The sequence below is a fragment of the Schistocerca cancellata genome, chromosome 8, assembly GCF_023864275.1.
Source record: "Schistocerca cancellata isolate TAMUIC-IGC-003103 chromosome 8, iqSchCanc2.1, whole genome shotgun sequence".
In the NCBI taxonomy this organism is placed as follows: domain Eukaryota; kingdom Metazoa; phylum Arthropoda; class Insecta; order Orthoptera; family Acrididae; genus Schistocerca; species Schistocerca cancellata.
The window spans coordinates 360,558,485-360,585,695 of NC_064633.1; the positions used below are offsets into that span (position 1 = coordinate 360,558,485).

General features: G+C 43.4%; 1 protein-coding gene across 1 annotated transcript in view; it reads right to left on the minus strand.

The window, feature by feature from the left end:
• The window catches only part of LOC126095180 (protein mesh), a 267,125-nt gene extending 241,523 nt beyond the window's left edge, over positions 1-25,602 (minus strand). The window contains exon 1 of the mRNA XM_049909911.1: positions 25,164-25,602. Within this exon, the coding sequence (XP_049765868.1) occupies positions 25,164-25,602 (439 nt within the window). The remainder of the gene's footprint in view (positions 1-25,163) is intronic.
• Positions 25,603-27,211: the final 1,609 nt, after the last annotated feature.

Genomic DNA, 27,211 nt, shown 5'->3' on the forward strand with positions numbered 1-27,211 from the left:
TAGTACTTTGGAACTCACGAGTGACTCCTTCTACTGATTTCGTGTAACCGAGCAAGGGGGCACATTGGTTAGCACACTGGTCTCGTATTCGGGAGGACGACGGTTCAAGTCGGCGTCCGGTCATCCAGATTTAGGTTTTCGTTATTCGCCCAAAATCGCACCTGTCATATGCCAAACATGGCCGATTTCCTTCCCCGTCCTTGAAACATTCCTAAACTGTGCTTCGTCTTTAATGACCTCCGTGTCAGCTGGACCTTACACCCTAATCTTCCTTCCTTCATTGATTTCATGTTATTTTATACAGTCAGTCTCCACATTGCTTGACGATCCCTGACCGTCAGTATATGAGTCCTGACAGACCTTCGTTTAGCTGTGGATGTTTCTCCTTGTTTCCGCTTTACAGTCACATCACCAACAGTCAACTTGGGCAACTTGAGAAGGACCGAAGTGTCCCTGATCGATTTGCTACTCACGTGACATCTAGCGGCTAATCCACGTTCGAAGTAACTGAGCTCTTCTCACCGATCGTTTCTGCTATTACTGCTTCTTTTCTAGCAATACAATACTCCGCGCCTCGTTTTATAATGGGTGCTCAACTTCTTGTGAACTCCAGCGTTCTAATTCCTATTACATAAAGAAACCGTCCGAACAGGCCTCGGAAGGCCCAGCGGTTCTGACCGACCGCCGTGTCATCCTCAAACACTTGGCGTCGCTAGCTGTAGATATGGAGGTGCATGTGGTCAGCACACCCCTCTCTCGGTAGTTGTCAGTTTTCGTGACCGGAGCCGCCTATTCTCCATCAGGTAGCTCCTCCATTGGCCCCACAAGGTTGAGCGCATCCCGTTTGCGAACAAAGCTCGGCAGGCCCAGACGGTCACCCACACAAGTATTAGCCAAGCCTGGCAACGCTTAACTTCAGTGATGCGATAGCAACCGGTGTTACCAGTGTGGCAAGACCGTTGGCAATCCCCATTACATAGAGGCGTCCTAATATTTTCGATTAGACAGTGTACGTTTTAAAATGTAAAAATTAACAAAACACAGACCGTAGAATCGACGACAATATTGGCGTTCCCAAAGAACGTTTTGCTTTCCTCCAGCACGAAAAAAATCTGTATGTGTTGTTAACTTTTAAGCTATTTTTCTGTTAAGTAATGAGCTTTGAGGACGTGCTTCCGGTGTCTCGTAAAAATATTGCACTTGAAACGCTCATTCCGTGTGGTGTCGGAGCTTCTGTAGGATCGGGCACGGTCCCAGTCGCATTCGAGGTGAAAATCCACACATTTTGGTGACGCGCTGTGCACGAGACAAATTAGGCAACGTGTTGGTCCGTACATTTACCTATGAAAGTTTATTGGCGGCCCCGGATTAATCTGCTGCACTGTTACGCTATCAAACAAGGTTAGACATTTTTGAAAGTGACTGCCAACAGCTCCTTAGTACTTTATGAAATACGTGACACGCAACTGTCTATGTGAACGTCATTGTCTCTACCTGTTCCGCTTACTAAACATCATCGTAGTACGAAAGTTCGAACACTGCCTGACAAGAAAATGGAGCACCCAGAGGATATGGTTGGATGTAAACGAAACTTAGTCAGTGCACTCATAATTGCCGGTGTGCATTTCTCTGTTATAGGTAGACGGCCGCCAGAGCGCTCTAGTGTGGTTGGAACTTTAAGTGTTGTTACGCCACTGAACAGTATGGGGTAGAAAATTAGAAATGTTTATTAAAACTCTTTCGCCTTGCCACAGACAATATCAAGTTAAGCCAGGGACAGATGTCGAAGCAGGAAGCGTACCTCTGTTTCAAGTGGGTCAGGCCTTCGACTCATTACGGCACTGTACGCCAAGTGAGAAATACGCATTCAGCAGAAAGGAGACAACGACAGAAAACCAAAGGAAGGGACACATGCACATACGTTATCTTGTGAGACATGGTGCAAGAAACTCAATCTGTTACATAAGAACACATTGATAAGAACACGTAGCGACGATCTGGTACAGTATTTAACAGTCTGTTAAATGAATATAGAAGAATAAGTAAGACACATGCGGTCATTACAAACCGAGCGTCATGTCGCAACCTCACGCTAACTCCCTGTAAATACCTCAGGTTTATAGCTCTCGTCATTTAATCATTGGGATCGATGGCACTCACAGTAATAGCACTCGATTCTATGATTATAATGCTGTAGTGAATTTATGTCCTAAATGCTCCAGAACAGTCTACGAAGTAGCCGAAGATATATTCGAGATGATGGTCTTCATCTGATAAACTTCGCACCGATTTACTGATGGAGAAAGTGCCTGTCTTCCGACAATACCTTGTCGCAGAGTGATGCCAGCAGTGAATCTCGACACGGAAGCCAGCAATAGGGCCTCTTGGGGTCCACGTTCCTGTTCAACACCCAGGTACCTCCGGGTGCTGAAATCTGCCAGGCCGATAGGGACGAGATCAACTGTCCACACGGCTACCGACACCAGGTACATCGCTTATGGGTCATTAAGGGCCACAGTAGAACTCGGAATGGGACTAAGGACACTCCAGAAGCCAGCGCGAGACATATGTCAGCTACAATCCAACACACGGCTGAATGAATCATCAACCATGGCTGGTGTGGGACAGTAAGGAAATAAACATAGTGCATAAAAGACTGAATGCTTCAGCAGCCATCCTGACATACAGGGTGGCTCCACTCTGCCTCCCTGCAGTGTCTTCACCAGGTGTGGTTGGGTATATAAGAGGCAACATCGTCGGATGTTGAGTGAACACTGAAGGGCGCAGAGATGCCGCGTACTTGTGTGAGACAGCTTTGTCAACACCTCACAGTGTTTTAATGGAGCCTCATAGTGGGTCTCCATTTTTCCGACTGGACGAATCGTGGAACGTCCAGATTTGTGGTGCGTTCAGGTGTGACGGAGACCTGACGTTCGACTGCACGGGAATATGACGGCAGGCGTACCGTCGTCAAGGTAAACAGTCAATCACATCTGACCACCAGCAGGGAGGATCGCCGTGTTGTACACCAATAACATCGTAACCCCTTCATATCTGCACCCGCCGTCTGGGGCAATATAATGCACTCCCAGCAATATTCTTTGTCATCCAGCACAATTGGTCGGAGGCTAGCAGCAGCTAGACTGAGGAATTAGCGTCCGATGTGTAGGCTGCCGTTAACACCACAACACAAACGGTTACGTTTATAGCAGAGCAGCGACAGGGAAGCATAGACTGCTGACGGATGGCATCGCACTGTGTTCAGTGAATACCGCTGTTCTGCGCTACTCCGGAAGACCATTGCCGCAGAGTACGGCGGAGACCTGGGGAGAGATCTCATTCTGCCAATGTTTTGGAGAGGTACAACGTTCTTACTTCTGGTTTCATGGTGTGGGGAGCCATCGGGTATGACGTCAGGTCACGGCTGATAGTGACTGGGCGAACTCTGACGGCATAACGCTATGTCACGGACATCCTGCTTCCTCGTACGTTACCTGTCATGTTACAGTATCGAGGTGCTATCTCTTAACAGTACAATGCTTGTCCACACATCGCACGTGTCTCTATGAACTGTCTGCGTGATGTTGAGCTATTCCTGTTGTTAGCGAGATCGCCAGATCTCTTCCCGATACAACACGTTTGGGACCAGCTAGGATATCAACTCTGGCCCATTGCCAGTCTCCAGGATATCAACGAGCAGTTACAACAGCTGTGGGCCTGCTTGCCTCAGAAGAGAATACAACGGCTTTATGACACTCTTCTCAATCGAATCAGTGAATGAACCCAGCCCAGACGGCTCACATTGGCGAATTCTTTCTAAATTGTACTCGACACAGTAATCACTGAACTAGATCACATACCCTGTCAACCCTCAATGTTTCGTTTCCTGCTCCTCTGGAGCCCTCACTTTTTTTTTTTATCATGGAGCGTATATCATTTATGTATTATGTCATGTCATAGCAATATGGTAATATTTTTAATACAGCCCCATTACATCTGCTGCATATCAAGAGAGCAAATTGGAATCAATACTCAAGAGATTGTATGTCACGCGTGTCATACTTGTTTATCCTTTCATATGCATATATTACTGTAGATTAGATGTACATTTAGTTCCGTAAGTAAGAAGATCTTCGAGTACGTACTGCGTCAGAGAGCAAGGAGATACAATACATATTTTCAAAGAATAAAGATATTCTAAGGTACTGTGAAGATACTACGATGTAATGTCCTTTCTTTTCAACTGTTATTTTAACTCATCTGAGAGACTTGAAATGTTATAAGATCCGTATTTTTGTTTCCATATAAGCCAACCTTATGTAACTGCCGTTAATGAAGTGTTTCTTTTTCCTTTTCTTCTGACTTCGGGTACTCACGCATTTAGAAACATGTGGTCCAAATCATTTCTGTCAACATAATAATATTCCACAAGATTTCGGGATTGCAGCCGCATCTCTTCGACTTCTTTCCAGAAAGAAGTCGATGAGATCCGGCTGCAATAATAATATAAAATTGTAATTTGGCTTGAGGACCTGGACACTGTAATCTGTGACGAAATTGAAATTCCAACATTAGACACAATCGGGCACTAAAATAAATTTAATAACGGCACATGAGAATTTGTGCCTGGACCGAGACTCGAACCAGGATTTCTCGCTTCACATTTCTCTTTTTGTTTTTTATGAATGACACAAAGAAAATGTCAGTTTTAATATTCAGACAATTACACGGTACAAATGATTGATACTGCTGAATTTATTGCAATGCCTTCAAGGACCCTTGTCCACGACAAGAATGTTCGCAGGCGCTTTGCCGGGTTTGTAGTCACACATTGTGTCTTACAAGTGCGTGTCCACCGGATGTCACGGCAAAACGACCGGCCCGGCTGTCGGACGCAGCTCCGGTTTGCCACAGCGGAGCCAACAGTCAGAAGGTGAGCCTGGTTCTCAGTTGGGCACGTAGCAGCGTGTCTGGGTGTCCACGAGTCGGCACGTCGCCGGATGCCGGGAGTCTCATTAGTCGCGTCTGGGTCGTTGTACGAGCTGGCTGCTGGTTTTCTCGATGAGTGCTGAATTCACTGTTGATTATGTAGTTTTGGCTGCGTTGGTGGAGGAACGACCAGTCTTGTGGGATAAGACAACCGACGAGTATAAGGACAGACGACTGACTTTGGAAGCATGGAAGGATGTATGTGGACACCTTAAACAAGATTTTCAAATGCTGGGAGATAAGGAAAGAAGTGATATAGGAAAGTAGTTTAATGTAATCTTTTTTTTTATTTTGTTCATTATAAATGGTTTTTTGAAGCCCTTCGACTGTGAAAACGATGGGGTTGTTTAGGAATAACTTTCTGCTACCAGTCAAGATTTTATTTAATTTATGTTTTACACGACGCGTTTCGGGAAATGATTCCCATTTCCAAGTGCGTATTTCTTTGTACTGTACCATATTTTCGTAATGTTCTCGGTGTGTATTGTGTACTGAAACTTGTGAGTGATGTTTAAGACGAGTTACACTCTGCACAAATGCACCATAAGAAAACTTAAAGTCAACCAAAATAAGCAGAACTCCACATATCGAGAACATTACGAAAATATGGTTAGAAACAAAGTAATTGGGTAACTGATTTCTGATAGTATTCGCTGACACACCTCCTCGTACTGCTTGTGAATGCGGGAGTTCTCGTAGTACAGAGTCGACTTTTATAGTCGCACCAGCACTCATAGTATTAAGTCTCTATTTTTTGGTCATCAGGTTTCCGACTGGTTTGATGCGGCCCGCCACGAATTCCTCTCCTGTGCCAAGTTCTTCATTTCAGAGTAGCACTTGCAGCCTACGTCCTCAACTATTTGCTGGGTGTATTCCAATCTCGTCTTCCTCTACAGTTTTTGCCCTCTACAGCTCCCTCTAGTACCATGGAAGTCTTTCCCTCGTGTCTTAGCAGATGTCCTATCATCCTGTCCCTTCTCCTTATCAGTGTTTTCCACAAATTCCTTTCCACTCCGATTCTGCACAGAACCTTCTCATTCCTTACCTTATTAGTCCACCCAATTTTCAACATTCGTCTGTAGCACCACATCTCAAATGCTTCGATTCTCTTCTGTTCCGGTTTCCCCACAGTCCATATTTCACTACCATACAATGCTAGGTACCAGACGTACATTTTCGGAAATTTCTTCCTCAAATTAACGCCGATATTTGACATTAGTAGACTTCTCTTGGCCAGGAATGCCCTTTTTGCCATTGCTAATCTGCTTTTGATGTCCTCCTTGCTCCGTCCGTCATTGGTAATTTTACTGCCTAGGTAGCAGAATTCCTTAACTTCACCTACTTCGTGACCATCAATCCGTATGTTAAGTTTCTCGCTGTTCTCATTTCTACTACTTTTCATTACCTACGTCTCTTCGATTTACTCTCAATCCATACTCTGTACTCATTAGACTGTTTACTCCATTCAGCAGATCATTTAATCCTTCTTCACTTCCTCTTAGGATAGCAATGTCATCAGGGAATCATTGATTTCTTTTCACCTTGAATTTTAATTCCACTCCTAAACCTTCCTTTTATTTCCATCATCGCTTCCTGGACATGCAGATTGAACAGTAGGGTCGAAAGGCTACATCCTTGTCCTACACTCTTTTTGATATTAGCACTTCGTTCTTGGTCGTCCACTCTTATTTGTATATACTGCATATGACCCGTCTCTCCCTATAGCTCACCCCAACTTTTCTCAGAATTTCGAACATCTTGCACCTTTTTACCTCGTCTAACGCTTTTTCCAAGTGGACAAAACCTATGAACGTATCTTGATTTTTCTTTAGTCTTGTTTCTATTATTAACTGTAAAGTCAGAATTGTCTCTCTCGCGCCTTTACCTTTCCCAGAGCCAAACTGATCGTCATTTAGCGCATCCTCAATTTTCTTTTCCATTCTTCTGTATATTATTCTTGTAAACAACTTGGATGCATGAGCTGTTATCCTGATTGTGAGGTAATTTTCGCACTTGTCATCTCTTACCGTCTTCGGAATTGTGAGGATGATGTTTTTCCGAAAGTTAGATGGTATGTCGCCAAACTCATACATTCTACACACTAATGTGAACAGTCGTTTTGTTGCCACTCCCCTCAATGATTTTAGAAATTATAATAGAATGTGATCTATCCCTTCTGCCTTATTTGATCTATATCCTCCAAAGCTTTTTTAAATTCTGATTCTAATACTGGATCCCCTATTTCTTCTAAATCGACTCATGTTTCTTCTTCTTTCACATCATACAAATTTAGAGATTTTCAAAGCACTCTTTCCATCTGTTCGCTCTCTCCTCTGCATTTAAAAGTGGAATTCCCGCTGCACACTTCGTGTTATCAACCTTGCTTTTAATTTCACCGAAGGTTGTTTTGACTTTCCTGTATGCTGAGTCTGTCCTTCCGACAATCACTTCTTTTTCGTTTTTTTCACATTTTTCATGCAGCCATTTCGACTCAGCTTCCCGGCACCTGCTATTCATTTCATTCCTCATCGACTTGTATTTCTCTATTCCTGAGTTTCCCAGAACATTTTTGTACTTCCTCCTTTCATAGATCAATTGAAATATTTCTTCTGTTACCCATGGTTTCTTCGCAGTTACCTTCTTTGTACCTATGTTTCCCTTCCCAACTTCTGTGATGGCCCTTTTCAGAGATGTCCATTCCTCTTCAGTTGTACTGCCTACTGAGCTATTCCTTATTGCTGTATCTATAGCCTTAGACAACTTCAAGCGTATCTCGTCATTCCTTAGTACCTCCACATCCACATCTTTTCGTATTGACTCTTCCTGACTAATGTCTTTAACTTCAGCCTACTCTTCATCACTACTACATTGTGATCTGAGTCTATGTCTGTTCCTGGGTACGTCTTAAAATCCAGTATCTGATATCGAAATCTCTGACCATGATGTAATCTAACTGAAATCTTCCCGTATCACCCGGCCTTTTCGAAGTATTTCTCGTCCTCTTATGACTCTTGAACAGAGTATTCGCTATTACCAGCTGAAACTTGTTACAGAACTCAATTAGTCTTTCTCCTCTCTCATTCCTTTTCCGAAGCCCAAATTCTCCTGTAACCTTTTCTTCTACTCTTTCCCCTACAACTACATTCCTGTCTCCCATGACTATTAGATTTTGATATCCCTTTACACACTGTATTATCCTTTCAATGTCCTCATACACTTTCTCTATCTCTTCATCTTCAGCTTGTGACGTCGGCATGTATATGTGAACTATCGTTGTCGGTGTTGGTTTGCTGTCGATTCTGGTAAGAACAACCCTATCACTGAACTTTCTCAAATGTGTGTGAAATCTTAAGGGACTTAACTGCTAAGGTCATCAGTCCCTAAGGTTACACACTACTTAATCTAAATTATCCTAAGGACAAACACACACCCCCATTCCCGAGGGAGGACTCGAACCTCCGCCGGGACCAGCCGCACAGTCCGTGACTGCAGCGCCCTTAGACTGCTCGGCTAATTCCGCGCGGCTATCACTGAACTGCTCACAGTTACACACTCCCTGACCCCCCTTCCTATTCAAAACGAATCCTACTCCCGTTAAACCATTTTCTGGTCCTGTTGGTATTACCCTATACTCATCTGACCAGAAATCGTCTTCTTTCCACTTCAATTCACTAACCCCAACTATATCTAGATTGAGCCTTTGCATTTCCTATTTCAGATTTTCTAGTTTGTCTACCATGTTCAGGCTTTTGACGATCCACGCCCCGACTTGTAGAACGTTATACTTCCGTTGATTATTCAATCTTTTTCTTGTGGTAAACTCCCCCGTGGCAGTCCACTTCCGAGATCCGAATGGGGGACTATTCCGGAATCTTTTGCCAATGGAGAGATAATCATCACACTTCTTAAATAACAGGTCAGATGTCCTGTGGTTACACGGTACGTGTCTTGAATGCAGCGGTTTCAATTGCCTTCTGCATCCTCATGCCGATGATCATTGCTGATTCTTCCGCCTTTAGGGCCAGTTTACTATCCCTAGGACAAGAGAGTGCCCTGAACCACGGTCCGCTCCTCCGCCCTCTCCTTCTTTATGGATAAAATTGTGTAGAACAATACACGCCTTCACATTGTCAGTCGCAAAATTCGTGGGGACATTTAAAGGTCGGTGAAAACTCCTCCATTTATTGGTCATTATGCCGAATGCTTTACTTAAGCGATAGTTATAAATACGCTTTTTGAGGTCAAGTTCTAGGCCGTCATAAGGCCGAAGTATAGGGTTGTGCAAACGCTTCATCTCCTACGAATATGTAAGGCAATTCCCCGGAATATTTGGAAGTGGTCTGGGAGGAGAAGGTTCAGTGCGTTCCTCTGTAACCTTTTCTTTAAAGACGTTTCTTTCAATTCACTTGAGCCACAGTCATTACAAGAACCAACAACATCCACGAAAATAAAATTATAATTCGCGCCCGCCGCTGCCACCAGGACTAACGAATAATGACTTCTGTAACTGTAAAAACATTCTAGTTTGATAATCCTGATATGTTCGCCATCAATGGCCCCTACGCAGTTTGGAAAGTTTGCAATAATTTCAAGCTGACACGCATTAGTGATACAGTCGTGTTCCTCCGAAATGGGCATATATGTGCTATAAAATAACAACCAAATCTTCCTACAAATCTCACGTACAATTCTACTGATGGTTTTTATTCCCTGTCTGAAACTGGATTATTGACAGTTTTTTCTGTTGCAAGGTACATGAAATAAAAGAAATGACATTGTTTTCATTCCATTTAGGTTTTCTTTTCTTTTCAGGAAAGATGGTAATTAAAAAATGGACCAGTATCAGCGATAATTGAATGAAATGTCACTGAAAATTAAGTGAAACGAATAGGAACGGTTTTGGAGCAAACAAGAAGCGGAAATACACATTTTTCAAATGTGTGTGAAATCTTATGGGACTTAACTGCTAAGGTCATCAGTCCCTAAGCTTACACACTACTTAACCTAAATTATCCTAAGGACAAACACACACACCAATGCCCGAGGGAGGACTCGAACCTCCGGCGGGACCAGCCGCACAGTCCATGTCTGCAGCGCCCTAGACCGCTTGGTTAATCCCGCGCGGCTACACATTTTATGACCAACTATAATGTCTATTAAAAATAGCAGATAGATGAGAAAGTTCTTCAAATATGCCTGATAATAGTGGGGATGTAAACCCTGCTGACACGCAGACTGAAAAACATTGTCACCAACGTAAAGATAACCCGTAGAAAAAAGGACATCTACAAATGAATTGGATAGGACAATGATGACCATCACTGGTGCATCTATTGTGCAGGGTCAAAGTAGTTTCTTTAAACGGATTGCACCAACTGTGGAAAAATGTAATGATGAAGATATCGCAAATTTCCAATGCAAAGGCATGAAACATATTAAAAGAGTTATAACAACAAAACGAAAGTATGAATCAGCCGTCTTCCAAAGTTTCCTCGTACTATGCGTCATCAGTCTTTCGACGGTACATCATCGTACCAATCACCACGGCCTAACCAACTTAACTATTCAGTGTACACTCCTGCTGAACACTATCAGGTCTCAACTGCATACAGTGAACACACGTATTTGGAACTGTATACGAGTCCTGCTTCTACATTGTCTAAAGTTGCAGAAACTTCCGATTTCTGAAGAAAAAAACGAACAGTGATATTTTATCTTAATATAAATAAAAGAAGTTTATTTCCTGACTCTCAGCTTGGTCTAAAACAGTTTTTATGTGATCTGTGGTATTCATTTGTGCGCAGAAAATAAATATTTCCTAATAAGCAAATTTCAATTTATTATGTATTGACATCAGTGTCACTGCAAAAGTTTCAGGAGAAGAAATACAGTTTCGCATGTTGGTGTCTTCATGTTACAAATGTTGTTCGTAAAATTGGCAACAATATGTCAAACGTTTTTGACATTCTGAAAAAAATTAACGCGTTTCTCGTAATTTTTCATATAGTGTACTGAAGGCACCAAATTTAAATCGGTCTTCTAACACAGGTTGCTCCAAACACTTCATACGTCGACGTTATTTCTTCTTATAGAAATAATAGAGTGGTCACGTCTAAATTATCCATCTTACGGCTCCCTTGCACATAGCTCGACTGCTGAATTTCCGGCGCGCCTGCCATCTCCGTGGACGAGGCCGCCTGTGGTTTTTTTTTCCGGCCAAAATTCTTGTCATGGACGTAACACAATAACTACGTGCCTTTATACTAATTTCCACCACTGTACATGTTGCTCAAACCAAAACTGATGGATGTGGCAACTTTGCTTTCTCCATTTCCACTCTACAAGAGCGAGATGCTAATCTAAGTACTGTAAAACGTGACGTACCTGTATCAGTGGACACTTTCGTTCAGAGAGGTAGATTATGTTAACTGGATTTGATGTCCATAGTTAACCGACATAAACAACTAGTTCAACAATTTTACTGCTTAGTCCTCGATTATGTCGATGCAATGAAGATAGTGATTGAAATGTGACTGGATGGAAATAAAATTTATGGTGATTGTTGAAAGATTTCAACCAACAGTTGTTTGTATTGATGCAATGTGCCAGAGTATGTTATTTAGTTTGTTTTTCATACTGATGGTTTCTTTCAATCCTAACCTTTCTTAAAAGTTTATTTCCTACTATCCCTCCTATCCTCAAAAAATTGCTGCTCTGATACCTCCCCCTCCTTTAGGTGTTATGCTGTTCTTACAGTCAGTTTACCTTTCTCTTTTCCGATGAATTTCGACGGTTCTGTTGAGGCTGTATTAAGAACATCGTTACACCGTTACGGCAAGACATGATACGCAGAAATTATATGAACTTTTATGCAGTGATGACAAATGTTCTCCAAAATCGGCAGTGATAATAAAGACGTATAGACAGATGCGTGTCATGCAATTCATGAAATATTAAATAAGAATATGTATACGGGTGACCAGGATCGCTTTGACCGGCAAAAACAGTCCTACTGCTCTCAAAAGACTCTCAGATTCGACTACTAGATTGTAAATCTGCTTACAATAAATGATATCCTATTGCAGCAAGATACCTTCAATAAAGTCTCCCATTTTGACGGTTACAATGCTCAAAGCAAATTTTTTACCGCTTTTGTTTGGCGACTCCATGGAGTGTTCTGTGCACCACGACCACATAATGGATATAACTGGAAGGAGAAACAGCATTGGTCGTTTTTTTTTTTTGTTTTATTATCCGCAAAATCGATTTTCGGTCACTTAGTGACCATCCTCAGTGCTGTAATATACAATTAAAATTGGTAGGCACTGGTATCAACAAGCTTAGAGCGATTACGTAAACTAGCCAACTCTTGAGTTTATGTAATCGCTCAAAGCTTTTTGATACCAGTGCCTGTGCCTACCAATTTTAATTGTATATTACAGCACTGAGGATGGTCACTAAGTGACCGAAAATCGATTTTGCGGATAATAAAACAAAAGAAAAAAATACGACCAATGCTGTTTCTCCTTCCAATTATATCTTTACAGCTAGTTAGCATTTTGCGGTCTCCCAGTATGCTTTCTGCCACTACTGATCGTTTTTCTTTTTCCTTGACACTATCTACCGTAGCTTTTCACGCTGCTCGTGTGATACACGTATCATTGGTTGGCGCAGATGACTTTCGAGGTATTGAGCAACAACGACATTTAAAATTTCTGGAAAATTCCGAAGATACTGGAGCCACAAAAGGTAACAGAGTTCCAAGAACTTTAGTGACATAAACTGTGCCTCACACAGCAAACACTTGCTCCAACGCTGATAAACTAATCTCATTGATAGATAGCCAATTCTTATCGCACGATTAAACTGTTTCGCCACGGTATCTGACTTACCTCCGGAGGAGACTAAAGTTAAAATTTACTAAGCTATTCGTCGAAAGAAAAACTTAATTAATTTCTTTGTCGAATGTGTCCAATTTTTTATGCCATTGCACGTAATTTCGAAAAATTAAAGGTCGATACAGCACGTACCAATCTAGAGCTCCTCTTGCAACTACATAATGAATCTTCTTGCGCTGTTCCCCGTTCGGCCATCCAGATTGAAATTTTCGACGACTTCCCTACGTTACTCTAGAGAAATGCGAGATGTTGTCACTGACCAGGGCACGGCCGTCTTCTCCTATGACCCTGTCGCCGATGGATGGGACGTAAAAACCTTAATCGCTCTTCTTCCTAATGCAGATTTTTCATACGCTACATAAGAAATTGTACATTTGCTGTAATTATCCTAACGACGGTATCACAAGAGCGTTCGATATCATTTGCCAAAATCGCCGAAATCATCTGCTTACCAAATTTGTCTAACTTAACTATGATAACATTGTTTTCTGTGTATTTAATCCTTGTACGTAAATTTCAGAGCACTCTTCTTGCCGTGTGTTGCGGTACGCAGAAGAGGATTGGTCGCAATTCTCCGGCTGGTCAGTGTACGGCACAATAGAAATTGCTTTCATTGTAGATAATTAGATGTATTAGCACGACCATCATAATGTTAGAGGTCAGACAGCGAAAATCAGTTCTCAGATAAGTTGTGGCCGGCCGAGGTGGCCGAGCGGTTGCAGGCGCTACAGTCTGGAACCACGAGACCGCTACTTTCGCAGGTTAGAATCCTGCCTCGGGCGTGAATGTGTGTGATGTCCTTAGGTTAGTTAGGTTTAAGTAGTTCTAAGTTCTAGGGGACTGATGACCTCAGAAGTTAAGTCCCATAGTGCTCAGAGTCAGGTAAGTTGTTGTGTGTTTACTACGTTTGAACTGAGTCGATTTGAGTTACTGTGAAGCGATGTTTGGCGTGGTAATATTTTTCGATCATAAGTAAATCGACACGCCACAAAATCATAAATCTAACAATACGTTTAGCAAACATAGTTTAGGTTTGGGTTGAGGGACGCTGCTGCTGACATCACGTATCGAGAAAACGGCTAAAGTCCTGAAGTCAGGGAACCAACCACCGCCACACAGGCCTGTAGGTATTTGCTATCTGTCAACCCGACGTGTCGTGATTTATGACTTGTAGATACCACGGTTTGGGGAAGGAGTGTCTGCGAACGGACCGACGTAAGGAAAGGGCGTCACCTCTCGATTCTTGCGTGTATATGTGGTGCATCTTCTAAGGGTGATCAAGTGCCTTTTTCTTGTGTTTAAGATGATTTATTCAATTCGTTTCTGCAGGCGAAAGCAACCCAAGCATCGTATTCTTCTTGGGTGTCCCAGGTCTGATCCAGTATGAACAAAAACAGTCTCTGGTTTTCAATACAAACCAATGTTCTAAATGCAAATGTAAGTGTTTAATACATTAAGAAGGCTCAAACGTGTCTACTACGATGTCAGTTCGACGATATTTATTGCTGATAGCAAAACAATTCGGATAATCTCTGTGGCAGCGTCCGATTTAGGCTGCTACGATGTGGAGGCGTTGTAAAGTACACTGCTGGCCTTTAAAATTGCAAGGCCACGAAGGCAACATACAACAAACGTCCTATTGGCATGAAGTATATTACATGCTTTGAAATGTGTATGATTAATATTTCAGGGCAACAGCATCAAGTAGGGAGTAACACCATCTACGTAGAGACTTCAGAAAGTATGTTACGCATGTTGTCCCATTGCTCAACATGAGTGGCGCATTGTCAGAAGAGAGTAAAGTTTTCAAGTTTCCTGCAGACCCAGTTCTGCTGCGGTACAAACAATAGGTGCAACAAAGCTTGCGATTGAAGTGGCGCGGCAACCGTAAATGTTTTCCGAAGCTGAAGTAAGCGGGACAGTATGATTCTTGTGGACAGAACCACTGGACTGATCACAGCTTCAAAGTGAAATTCTGGAATTATACACTAGGGTGACAAAAGTCATGGAATACCTTCTAATATCATGTCGACCTCATTCTGACCGGCGTAGTCCAGAAACTCGACGTGGCATGGACTCAAGAAATCGTTGGGAGTACCCTGCAGAAACATTGAGCCTTGTTACCCTATAGCCGTCCGTAATTGTGAAAGTGTTGCCGGTGCAGGATTTTGTGCACAAACGAACCTCTCGATTATGACCCGTGTCGAGGTACCTGAGTGGTCGAATCATTCCCTCGAATTGTCCAGGATATTCATCAAACCAGTTGCGAACAATTGTGGGCCGGTAACATGGGGCATTGTCATCCATAAAAATTCCATCGTTGTTGGGAAACAAGTAGCCGAACCCAACCATTTACAGTTGAACCAGAGGACCCAGTCCAGCTTGCACAGTGCGTTGTTGACAACTTGAGTCCATGGCTTCGTGAGGTCTGCGCTACACTCGAATCCTACCATCAGCTCTTACCAACTGAAATCGGGACTCATCTCACCAGGGGACGGTTTTCCAGTCGTCTAAGGTGCAATCGATATGGTCATGAACCCAGGGGAGACGCTGCAGCCGATGTCATGCTATTAGGCTCCCGTCGGTCGTCTGCTGCCACAGCCCATTAACACCGAATTTCGCCGCATTATGTCCTAACGTATCCCTTCATAGTACGTCCCGCATTGATTGCTGTGGTTATTTCACGCACTGTTGCTTGTCTGTTAGCACTGACTACACGAACGCCACAACTCTCGGTGTTAAGTGAAGGCCGAAGGTCACTGTGTTGTCCGTGGTGAGATGCAATGCCTGAAATTTGATATTGTTGGCAACTCTTGACACTGTGCATTTCGGGATATTAAATTCCCTAATGCTTTCCGAAATGGAATATCCCATGCGATAGCTCCAACTACTATTCCACGTACAAAACCTGTTAATTCGCGTCGTCGAAAACAGTTGGACGTGAATCACTTGAGTACAAACGAAAGCTCCACCAATGCACTGCCCTTTTATACTTTGTGTAAGCGATACTACCGCTATAAGTATTGTGCATATCGCTATCCAGTAAGTTTTGTCACCTCAGTGTATATGATATTGTGTCTTGTGAATCTGGGGTTGAAGAGGACTTGTCATCAATTTCCGAGACCTACTCATAACACTACAAAGAAAGCGTACAGAATGAACTGCTACGTAGCGTAACACAGCGGCAAGACGACAGGCAAGCAAGATTGTGTTGGGCAGAGCTTGGCTTGAATGGGAGTAAAGCAGCCTGCCATTTCTGCTGATAACGTGCGGCAACAGACGTGCCTGGCTACGAGGCAAGCAAGGGTACGTTGAAAGTGGAGTATGTAAACTTTTAATTCAAACATATGCAGGATCTTGTTGGTCCCATACTAGTAGCGCCCGAGGGACGCAACATATTGTTCGATCGGCCGTGCCACATCATATAGAGTGTTTCAAAAAGAACGGCCTGATTTTGGATGATCATAATTAGGAAACATGGGACTTGCCGGCAAGGAAACGTGTGTTGTTTGAATGGACGTGGCCTAGAGTTTCAGCAAATCGCCGTTAGATGTCAGTCAATGAGTCCGCTCAGCAGAAGGCGTTTTGTGTGCTGCAGTTTCCGAAGAGTGAAACAGTGATTTCCGTCCTGCGAGCTTTTCGTCGGTGTTTTGGAATTGATCCACCTGTACTCAAAAACACTCTTCGTTGGCGTCGCCAATCTGAAGAGACAGGTTGCTTGTGCGAAGGTAAGAGTCCAGGTCGACTTTGCACTTCTGATGACACGGTGGAAACGTTTGAGCAGAGTCCACGAAAATCTGCTCGTCGCGCAAGGAGAGAACTGGCAGTGCCTCATACGATTGTCTGGCGTATGCTAGGTCATTTGCTCTTTAAAGCACATAGACTACAATCAGTGCAAGCTCTTCTGGTTAGTGATGAAAGGAAACGGGTTGACTTCAGCAATGCTCTGCTGAAGGACATTGAAGACGATACATTTTCACCAAGGGTAATTTTCAGTGATGAAGCAACATTTCATGTTAGCGGTAATGTAAACCGACATAACGTGCGCACGTGGGGCTCCAGAACACTCATGACATTACTGAGCACGAACTAAACTCTCTTAAAGAGAACGTTTTTTGACCCCTTTCGCGTGAAAACATGTACAATCCCTACATTTTGAGGAAAACACAATGGCTGGAATGAGCGTTTGTTTTGAAATGCTGCAAGAATTAACTTTTTCCGTAACTTCAGGAGGCCTCCGATGACTTCATTTTCCAACAGAGTGGAACTCCACCACACTAGCACAACAACGTACGTGGGTTTCTCAATGGTACTCTGCCTCAACGATGGATAGGGTGCACTGGAACCCGAGACACTGCCCTGCATTCTTGGCGTGCAAGATCGCCAGACATGACACCATACGATTTTTTTCCTGTGGTGATATGTGAAGGAAATTCTGTTCGCGTCCCATTTATTTACCTCATGACGTAGAGGAAGTGAAGAACAGAATAAGAGCCGATTCATTGTGTAAATTTTATGACGAATTTAGCTGTGTCGGTATGCTGCTAGTGGACAGACAGATCATTTGCAACAGCATAGTTAAAACATCAAGAGTTTGTGAGTATTTTGCAGGTAGTCCCATTTGTAGTACGTTTTTCAACAAATGTGGTGTTATTAAATCAAGTCGTTAATTTTGAAACGCCCCGTGCAGCCACGTCACGGTTCTTAGGAAAAGGACTTGCCTGCAGCAAGACAAGACCCACATGGACACCGACGCCAAAGACTGTCAGCACGCGACCATTGTTGTCTCTTTCCTGGACGAAGCAACAGAGAGAGGACGCTGTCAGCGATGCGCCCAACTACCCGACATAGGACACAGAGGTAGAAACCCGCCGACGTGTTAGGGGTGTCCAGGTTCTGTGCGCAACAACGCTATGGACGTGTCCCTTCGTGGAGGCTCCAAGAATAACGAACGATGCCAGATTGCATACGTCATCATCAAGCTAGTTCAGCAGCTAGCGTGATGGGATGGGGGTGCGACTGGGCATACAACACGATCACTTCTGATTCGCATAACACGTAATCTGGAAGACAAGTGTTATATTAATGAAATGCTTATGCCGCTGGCTGTGTACAGTCTTCGCGTCTCCACGACAGTATTCTTCAACAAGATATCACGAGACCGAATTTTGCCCATACTGTCGTAACCCACTTCGATACAGAGGGCGTTCGACTGTTTTCCTAGCCAGCACTTTGTCTCATCTATTGAAAATATCTGGTGATGAGTTGCCGATAGACTGGCACGTCTACACTCTCCAGCCACTACCTTTGATGAATTATGGGTAAAGCTGTACCGATGGACATACCCCCATCTATCATCCAGTTTCAGTTCAGCTCGGTGCCCAGTTAGGTTACAGCAATTGTTGCTGCCGGAGATGGTGTCTCTGTGTACTAAATTTCCATGAATAATACCTCCAAGTTATCTACAAATTTAATCAAGTATTGTTCCTGCCATACGTAATGACCACGTAAGTGGAATTTCGTTACTTTCTATTCTTCCTAGTGTTGCAATTTTAGTAGTCAGCGATGCAGGTTGACCTTGTCAGTCATTACTGGGAACATCGATTGTTCGTCATGTTCCGCTACCACCGCCAATAAGCAGTTTTGAAGTGCGCTGCTCATCAGTCCAAAATGTTCTATCGATCGACCACTTTGCCTTTAATTAGCAGAGAGAAACCAAATGATGTGTTCCGTTCACACAGTACACCGTAATAAAAAAACTCGACTATGAGTCTTTTTCTTTATTGACGCGACATGCATATTTCGAAAACTAAATGGAAAATAGCTTTCGAAACACGGAAGAAAAGGTGCTTGAACCTGTTTGGCGTAGCTTCTGTTCTCATGTATGCCATTTCTGTTAGCGCTATGCCCCGGCTTTCGTTCATATGTTTCGTTAACAGTACAAGACTTCCGTAGGTTCTTGGTAGAACAACTTTATAATAAATGAAAAGCGATAGTCTGCTTCTGTTCTACAATATTACTTTTGTTGTGTTAACCAGTTTTCGGCTTACAAGGCCATCTTCAGATATCTACTGATTATTGTCGCCAAAGAGCTTACAATGTTTCTAACCGACACTGGAAAAGAACTTATACATCTAGACTGAAGCAGAAACGTACAGTAGATAACATTTTTGACAGTGTGGTGGTACTGCAGTGTAAAAAGTAAAACGTTGAACAGTAAATAAATGTAAATGGAGTAAGCATGAAAAAATAACACAAAACTGGAATAGCAAGCTACAAAACAGTTTATATTAAAAAACTAAATCAATAAAATAAAATAAACTTAGCACTTGTCAAGGCTACTTCATGAGGTATAAAATGTAGGAGCGATGCACAAACCATTTTAAAGAAAGAATTATCAGTGAAATTACAGAATATATGAGGAACATAACCAATATACATAAGATAAACAGAAATGAATAAATGAATAGATTCATTACCACCACACTCTCAAAGACGGCATTTACTGTATGTTCCCTCACACTCCTCCATTTTCCTGCATTTATTCATTTCTGTTTAGCTTATGCGTATTGCTTATGTTCGTCATATATTCTGTAGTTCCGTTGATAGTTCTTTCTTTAAATTGTTTTCCGTATCACCCTCCATTTTTTATACCTCCTGAAGTAGCCTTGAGAAGTATTAAGTTTATTTTATTTTATTTCATTACTTTCATTTTGTTGATATAAACAGTTTGTAGCTTGCTGTTCCAGTTTTCTGTTAATGTTTCTTCCTGTTTACTCCGTTTATATTTATTTACTGATCACATTTTTACTTTTTACATTGCATTACCACCACACTGTCAACGATGTTATTTACTGTACGTTTCTGCTTCAATCTACATGCGTAACTTCTTTTCCAATTTCGTTTACAAAAATTGTAACTTCTTTGGCGACAATAGTAAATGTCTGAAAATGGCCTCGTAAGCCAAAACTGGTTAACACAATAAAAGTAATACTGTAGAACAAAAGCAAACTAGCGCTTTCCTTTACTGGTACTACAATACTTCTTTCACAGAGCACTGACTATTCGCTCCTGTAGGGAGCCTAGGCGGGTAGTATCTCCCTGACAGCCGAGATTCTTATATTTTGTGAAGAAGAATGTGTCTAACTTTTCGTGTACATCGACTAGTCACATCACTTTCTGACCCTGCCAGTCTCTCGGTTTGATTGTTTGGAGGAATGATATCCATTATTAAGTTTGTGATGATAATTGCTCATAACTGCAAATGCAATTTTGCGTTTGTATTTGGTTTTAGTATTACTGCACCTGCTCAATGATACTGATAGCGTCGATGTGACGCAGAACAGATAGCCTATAATGACAGGCGTAATGCACTTTGTGGCGCAGTTACGACCGTACAGAGAACATCTAGTAGTCAATCTTGTGATGTGTTTCCGGGAAGACTGTGTTGGCGGGAAGACTGTGTTGGCGGAAAGACTGTTGAATGCAGAGAAAACACAACTGGCACACTGAAGTGGATACACATTGTGCTACCAATTATCACATCTGTACCTATGCCTCTAACTCCGTGTATGTAAAGAAAGGAGCACTGTATCCAACATACAAATTTTACCTGCATTTATGATATGATTATATGTATGAATTCGTTAAATAATTATTTTTTAAACTTCTTGACATTAAAACTGTGCGCTAGTCCGGGACTCTAACCAAGATTTTGCCTTATGATTTCCTTTTTGTATCAAACTGATATGTATATAGGATATGCGAGAGTGAGTGGGAGTTGAATAAACAACTACGTTGTTCCGTGAGTTCCTTGCAGAAAACAGGTAAATATCGCAGTAAAGAAGAAGTATATGACTGAAACTTCCACTCTACAGCGGAATGTGAGCTTTTTTGAAACTTTCTGATACATCAAAACTGTTACTCATACGCAGTAGTGACAGAGAGGTACTCGTATCATTAGTACAATAAAACTAAGTTCTAAAACATTATTTCGATAGTTAATTTTCATAATAATAATGAAGAAAGACATCCAACGAGACATAGCCAAAAATATGGTAATGGGGTTCACACAATTTCTGTTTCAACAAACTACTCGACGCCACGCAATATACTGTTGATATGTTTCTGTTCATGATCCGTCGACTTTCAAACGTCTGTAGATGACGGCGTGGCCGATACATGGTAAAGATCCGGCTGTTGAGGAAACATGGCTATCAGAACTGCCAGTAGAGGAGCTCTGTGGGAAGGGATTGAAGGGGGTTGGGGAGGGGGAGGGTCGCGAGTCGTGTCTGGATAGCTCAGTCGGTAAAGCATTACCGTGCGAAAGCCAGAGTTTTCAATTTCGAATTCCAGTTTCAGGTTTGAATCCCAGTCCGCCACACAACTTTGATCTGCCAGGAGGTTTCAAAGCAGCGGACTTTAAGCTGCAGAGTGCAAGTTCCTTCTAGCCATCAGAATGTTAAATTTTCCACAAATGATCGTTAATAACACTATCTTCACTTGGTTCGATTCCACGTACGTTTACTTCCATCTATCGCCCTTTGTCTACTACTGCACCCTGAGATGTATATCGGTTACAAGATGGGCCTATGTGTTTGAGAAAAAAGGATGTTCAGTCTTAAAAAAATGCACTTATATTTTTCGCAGCACGTTATGATGTGCGGTGGAGGGTACTTTATATACCACAGTCACTTCCTTCTTTTCCTCTCTCAGTCGCGAGTATTGGTAAGCCTGGGGGTGAACTCGAAATTTCCAAATTTTACATTTATAGTCTTTTCACCAGTCAGAGAAATACTCAGGAGGAAGCAATATGGAGTTCAAAAGCACAAAGTATCCCATATTTTGAGAGGCGGTAGTATGGACGCAAATAAGGAAAAAATGCACGGTGAACTTGATCTCTAGATACACTACTGGCCATTAAAATTGCTACACCAAGAAGAAATGCAGATAATAAACGGATATTCATTGGACAAATTTATTATACTAGAACTGACATGTGATTACATTTTCACGCAATTTAGGTGCATAGATCCTGAGAAATCAGTACCCAGAACAACCACCTCTGGCTGTAATAACGGCCTTGATACGCCTGGGCATTGAGTCAAACAGAGGTTGGATGGCATGTACAGGTACAGCTGCCCATGCAGCTTCAACACGATACCACAGTTCATCAAGAATAGTAACTGGCGTATTGTGACGAGCCAGTTGCTCGGCCGCCATTGACCAGACGTTTTCAATTGGTGAGAATTCTGGAGAACGTGCTGGCCAGGGCAGCAGTCCAACATTTTCTGTATTCAGAAAGGCCCGTACAGGACCTGCAACATGCGGTCGTGCATTATCCTGCTGAAATGTAGGGTTTCGCAGGGATCGAATGAAGGGTACAGCCATCATATCTGACATTTAACGTCCACTGTTCAAAGTGCCGTCAATGCGAACAAGAGGTGACCGAGACGTGTAACCAATGGCACTCCATACCATCACGCCGGGTGATACCCCAGTATGGCGATGACGAATACACGCTTCCAATGTGCGTTCACCGCGATGTCGCCAAACACGGATGCGACCATCATGATGCTGTAAACAGAACCTGGATTCATCCGAAAAAATGACGTTTTGCCATTCGTGCACTCATGTTCGTCGTTGAGTACACCATCGCAGGCGCTCCTGTCTGTGATGAAGCGTAAAGGGTAACCGCAGCCATGGTCTCCGAACTGATAGTCCATGCTGCTGCAAACGTCGTCGAACTGTTCGTGCAGATGATTGTTGTCTTGCAAACGTCCCCATCTGTTGACTCAGGGATCGAGATGTGGCTGCACGATCCATTACAGCCATGTGGATAAGACGCCTGTCATCTCGAATGTTAGTGATACGAGGCCGTTGGGATCCAGCACGACGTGCCGTATTACCCTCCTGAACCCACCGATTCCATATTCTGCTAACAGTCATTGGATCTCGACCAAGGCGAGCAGCAATGTCGCGATACGATAAACCGCAATCGCGATAGGCTACAATCCGACCTTTATCAAAGTCGGAAACGTGATGGTACGCATTTCTCCTCCTTACAGGAGGCATCACAACAACGTTTCACCAGGCAAGGTCGGTCAACTGTTGTTTGTGTATGAGAAATCGGTTGGAAACTTTCCTCATGTCAGCACGTTGTATGTATCGCTATATCGCTACCGGCGCCAACTTTGTGTAAATGCTCTGAAAAGCTATTCTTTTGTATATCACAGCATCTTCTTCCTGTAGGCTAAATTTTGCGTCTGTAGCAGGTCATCTTCGTGGTGTAGCAATTTTAATGGTCAGTAGTGTATATGAGAGCAGTGCTGTTGTGAAGCACATCTCTTCTACTGCAAGCTCTTTGCTGTTACGAACGACCTACAGTACGCAGTAAACAAATTAGAACACATCATTCTGTTACTGTGAAGCAGCAGAACTGCTATTACATACTACCTCTACTTGTGAGTCATGGATAATGGAGGTGCCCGATATGGTGTCCATTCATAGTAAGGCGTGCTTCTGCTCGACGTCTTAGAGGATCACATACTCTCTAAAAAACTCCAGGTTGGTCACGGATGCGCTGGCAGGCACTTTCGACGTTTTTCTGTTGTGTTTGTACGTAATGAATGGGACTTGCATAAATCAAGTACGCCCACTCCATTCCCCATTAAATGTCTGGGTGAGGTACTCTAGGATGTTTAAGGGAAAATGGGAGGGTGCTCTATCATACATATACCATATCTCCGGCGATTGTTGGAATGGTACCTACACTAACAGGACGTGCTGTATCCAAGAAGAATAGCAGTGAAATGTGTCCTCATTTGTTTACTGCGTTCTGTGGGTCGCTCGTAATAGAAAAGAGCTTGTAGTACAAGAAATGTTCCTTGGTGTGGGTATAGGGCTTTGTCACCAGTACTTCAAAGGCAGGTGTGCCTCTAATATATTGGATTCTATGTAATGATCTTATACCTGACTGTGTGGCTTTACCATTACCCTGTCTAATGTTTATGGCAGTATTTGATATCAGCCTGTGTGGTTTTATTCATGTCGAACTTTCATATCTTGCGATAGTGTTCGACGCTGTATTTTTTTCCGACTTTATGTAATGATTTGGATTTGAGTACGCGGTTTGCCACTATTTAATTCTGATTCTATGCAATAGTTTTATACCTGAATGTGTGGTTTTTAATAAAGTTTGTTTCTTATCTTTCTTTTTAATAATGTTGGAGTACCTTATCTTGCTATGTTGTACTAGGTTATCTGAAAATGTCTGTGGGTCTATTTGTTGGTGTGTTGAAAATTTGGTTTTGAATTAATAGCGCTGTCCAGGCGTTCACAGCTTGTGTCATCGGATTGCCGAGTTTGGCGCTGGATGATGACGTATAGACGCCTATTGCTTCCGTTACAAACTGTAACTTAAATACCTTTTTGTAAAGATTTCTGTTTGTATTTGAAGTATATATTTGTAATGCTTGTTGCTGCTTGTGTTGTTAATCATTTTATAAAAAAACTGAAAAAACTTGAGAAAAAACAAAGAACGTAAAATGAAGTTGTGCTAGACGGCGCAGTTACGATTAGCCACTCGTATCCTAGTGTTCCTAATACTCCCCACACTGCAATGTCTTAACTAGGTGAATGCCCAGTTGTGCACTACTTTATAATGATGTACGTAACTAAAATGGTCATGCAGCTTTCGTAATGGATGGTATTGCATAGCTTGTGGTATGTACCAATTATCATCAGTTACCTTTGTACTGTAGCACTGTTTTGTAATGCACGGAGTACGTAGTACTTGTTTTATAAGATGGGCTTAGGGCTTGAAATTAATCATCAACAATGAAAATTGCGACATTTTTGCCTCGTTTTGGCCGACACTACCATCACTCAAAATATGGAATATTTTACTTTTAATGCCCCATATATTCCAGAATGAAGGACACTCCGCTGCAAAATGAAAGATCCTATCTAGGATGTGGCTAAGCTATCTCCCAGAAATATCCGCTCTTCTAGGAGTGCCAATATCGGAAGATTTGCAGGAGAACTTCTTTGAGGTCTCGGAAGCAGGAGATGAAGTACTGGCGGAAATAAAGCGGCGAGGATGGGTTGAGAATCATGCCTCGATTTCAGTCGGTGGAGCATTTGACAGGCGAAAGTAAAGGTGCTGGGTTCGAGTCCCGGTCTGGACCACAGTTTTAATCTCCTGAGCAAGAACACTCCGGTTCTTTTGTCTGCAGATGAGCGAGTGCTGCGGCTCTGCCGACGAGCATTACTTACTGAAGTTGGTGTCGTAGGCGTACTTCCCCGACGCAGTGGGCGGCGGCACTTTCCTGCCCTTCCCGCGTGAGCCGGGCGCCGGAGCCAGCGGCGCAACGGGCCGGATCAGCTCGACGTCTTCCGGCGTCTCCTCTGGGGGCGACGGCTGCTTGTTTTCGGTAACAGTGGCCGAGGGCGAAACTTGTGGGGGCGGAGTGGGCGGCGGCGGTCCCTGAGGCGGCGCGCCCTGTGGCGCCGGTGGGGGTGGAGGCGGGGGCGGATGCGGGATTCCGCCGTCCAGAAGCTCCACCTGGCTGTCCGGCAGCTCCTCCGCCTCCACTTCGGCCTCCACCACCGCCCCCGGCCCCGCCCCTTCCGTCTGCTGGCCCGCCGCCGCCCACACCAGGGGCAGCAGCAGCAGCAGGGCCAGCGCGCAGGTCCGCTGAAGGCTCCGTCTCATCGCGGTCGCGTTCTCCACGGTAATGAGCGCAGCCGGGCCGCGCCCGTCCGCCGCAGGTGCCAGAAGTGGGGATGGCCGGCCTTTATCTGGCGGCCAACGATTGTGAGCGTCTGCGTCTCGAAGACAACGAGAGAGCTGTCCGCCATATAGGCGTCGTCCGGGAAGTAACCAAAGTAATCACCTAAAGTGCACGCTATGCAGCAACGAATTCTTTGTATTATCTCGCAATTAATCACAATCAGAAAATGTCACATTGTACGGAGTGTTTCAGAAGAAGTCAAAGCTTAGTCACGAGTCGTTTTGTATACACGCAGAGCATTTAATAAGATAATATCTAAAACTGCAGGTAAAATCTCCGAAAAATAACAATAAGGGCAGACATGTGAAGGCAAAAAGGTTTAATTGTATTCTCGAAAAATGAAGTGGCATAATTTATTTTTTATTTGTTTCCCTACATATGTTGACGGTGAAAAAGATCGCAGCATCAAGAAGGAGCTGTACGACATAAATGAAAGTTGGTAGTCGTCTTTCTATATATGAAAGATTACGTCTATTCAAATTTCGCGCCAGTCGCATACGAGGGGCACTAGTAACGCCACTATGAGCATGTAAATCAGGTTTGCTTTAAATACGCGCTGTAACGATCGCGAGCGTTGGTTGCTTTTGAGATTGGAAATGGTGAGCTGGAGTTAGTCAAGAATGCCTTTAAGGCGACAAAGACGCCATTATCAACACCTCACTGAGTTTATTTGACGTCGTATTGTTAGGCTATGAGAAGCTGGCTGTTATTGCAGAAAAGCTTGGCGGGAGTATAGCCACTGTACGTGACTGCTGGCGTCGGTGGTCGCGAGAATATACAGTCGCAAGAAGACCAGGCTCCAGATGGCTACGTAACGCTACCGAGAGGGAAGGCAATGGTTTTGGACGTATGGCTATGGCGTATCTTACCGCATCTGCAGAATCAGTTTGAGCGGTGGTTGACACCACAGTGACACAACTAACTGTTAACAAATCGGTTACTTCAACGACAGCCCTTCAGCGTGCATTCTACTGAGCACAAACACAACCATTTGCTACTTCAATGGTGTCAATCGAGAAATCATTGGAGGGCAGGGCGGACGTCTATGGTGTTTCCTGTTGAAAGCTGGTTCTGTCTCAGAACCAGTGGTGGCTGTGTGATGGTTAGGAGGAGACCAGTTGGGGGCCTGCTACCAACTGGTCTGCCTGCTAGAGACGCGGGACCTACACCTGGTGCTAGGGTCCGGGGTGCGATTTCGTATGACAGCAGGAGCACTCTAGTGGTTACCCCACGCCCCTTGACTGCAAAGTTGTACGTCAGTCTGCTGATTCGAACTGTTGTGCTGCCATTCAAGAACAGCATTCCAGGTGGTGTTTTCCAACAGGATAACGCTCGTCAACATGCTGCTGTTGTAACCCATAATACTTTACAGAACTGTCTGCTGCCTTGACCCGCTCGATCATCAAATCTGTCTCCAGTTGAGCACGTATCGGACATCATCTGACGACAGCACCAGCGTCATCCACAAACAGCGTTAACCGTCCATATATTGACCCAACACGAGCAACAGGCATGGAATTTCATCCCACA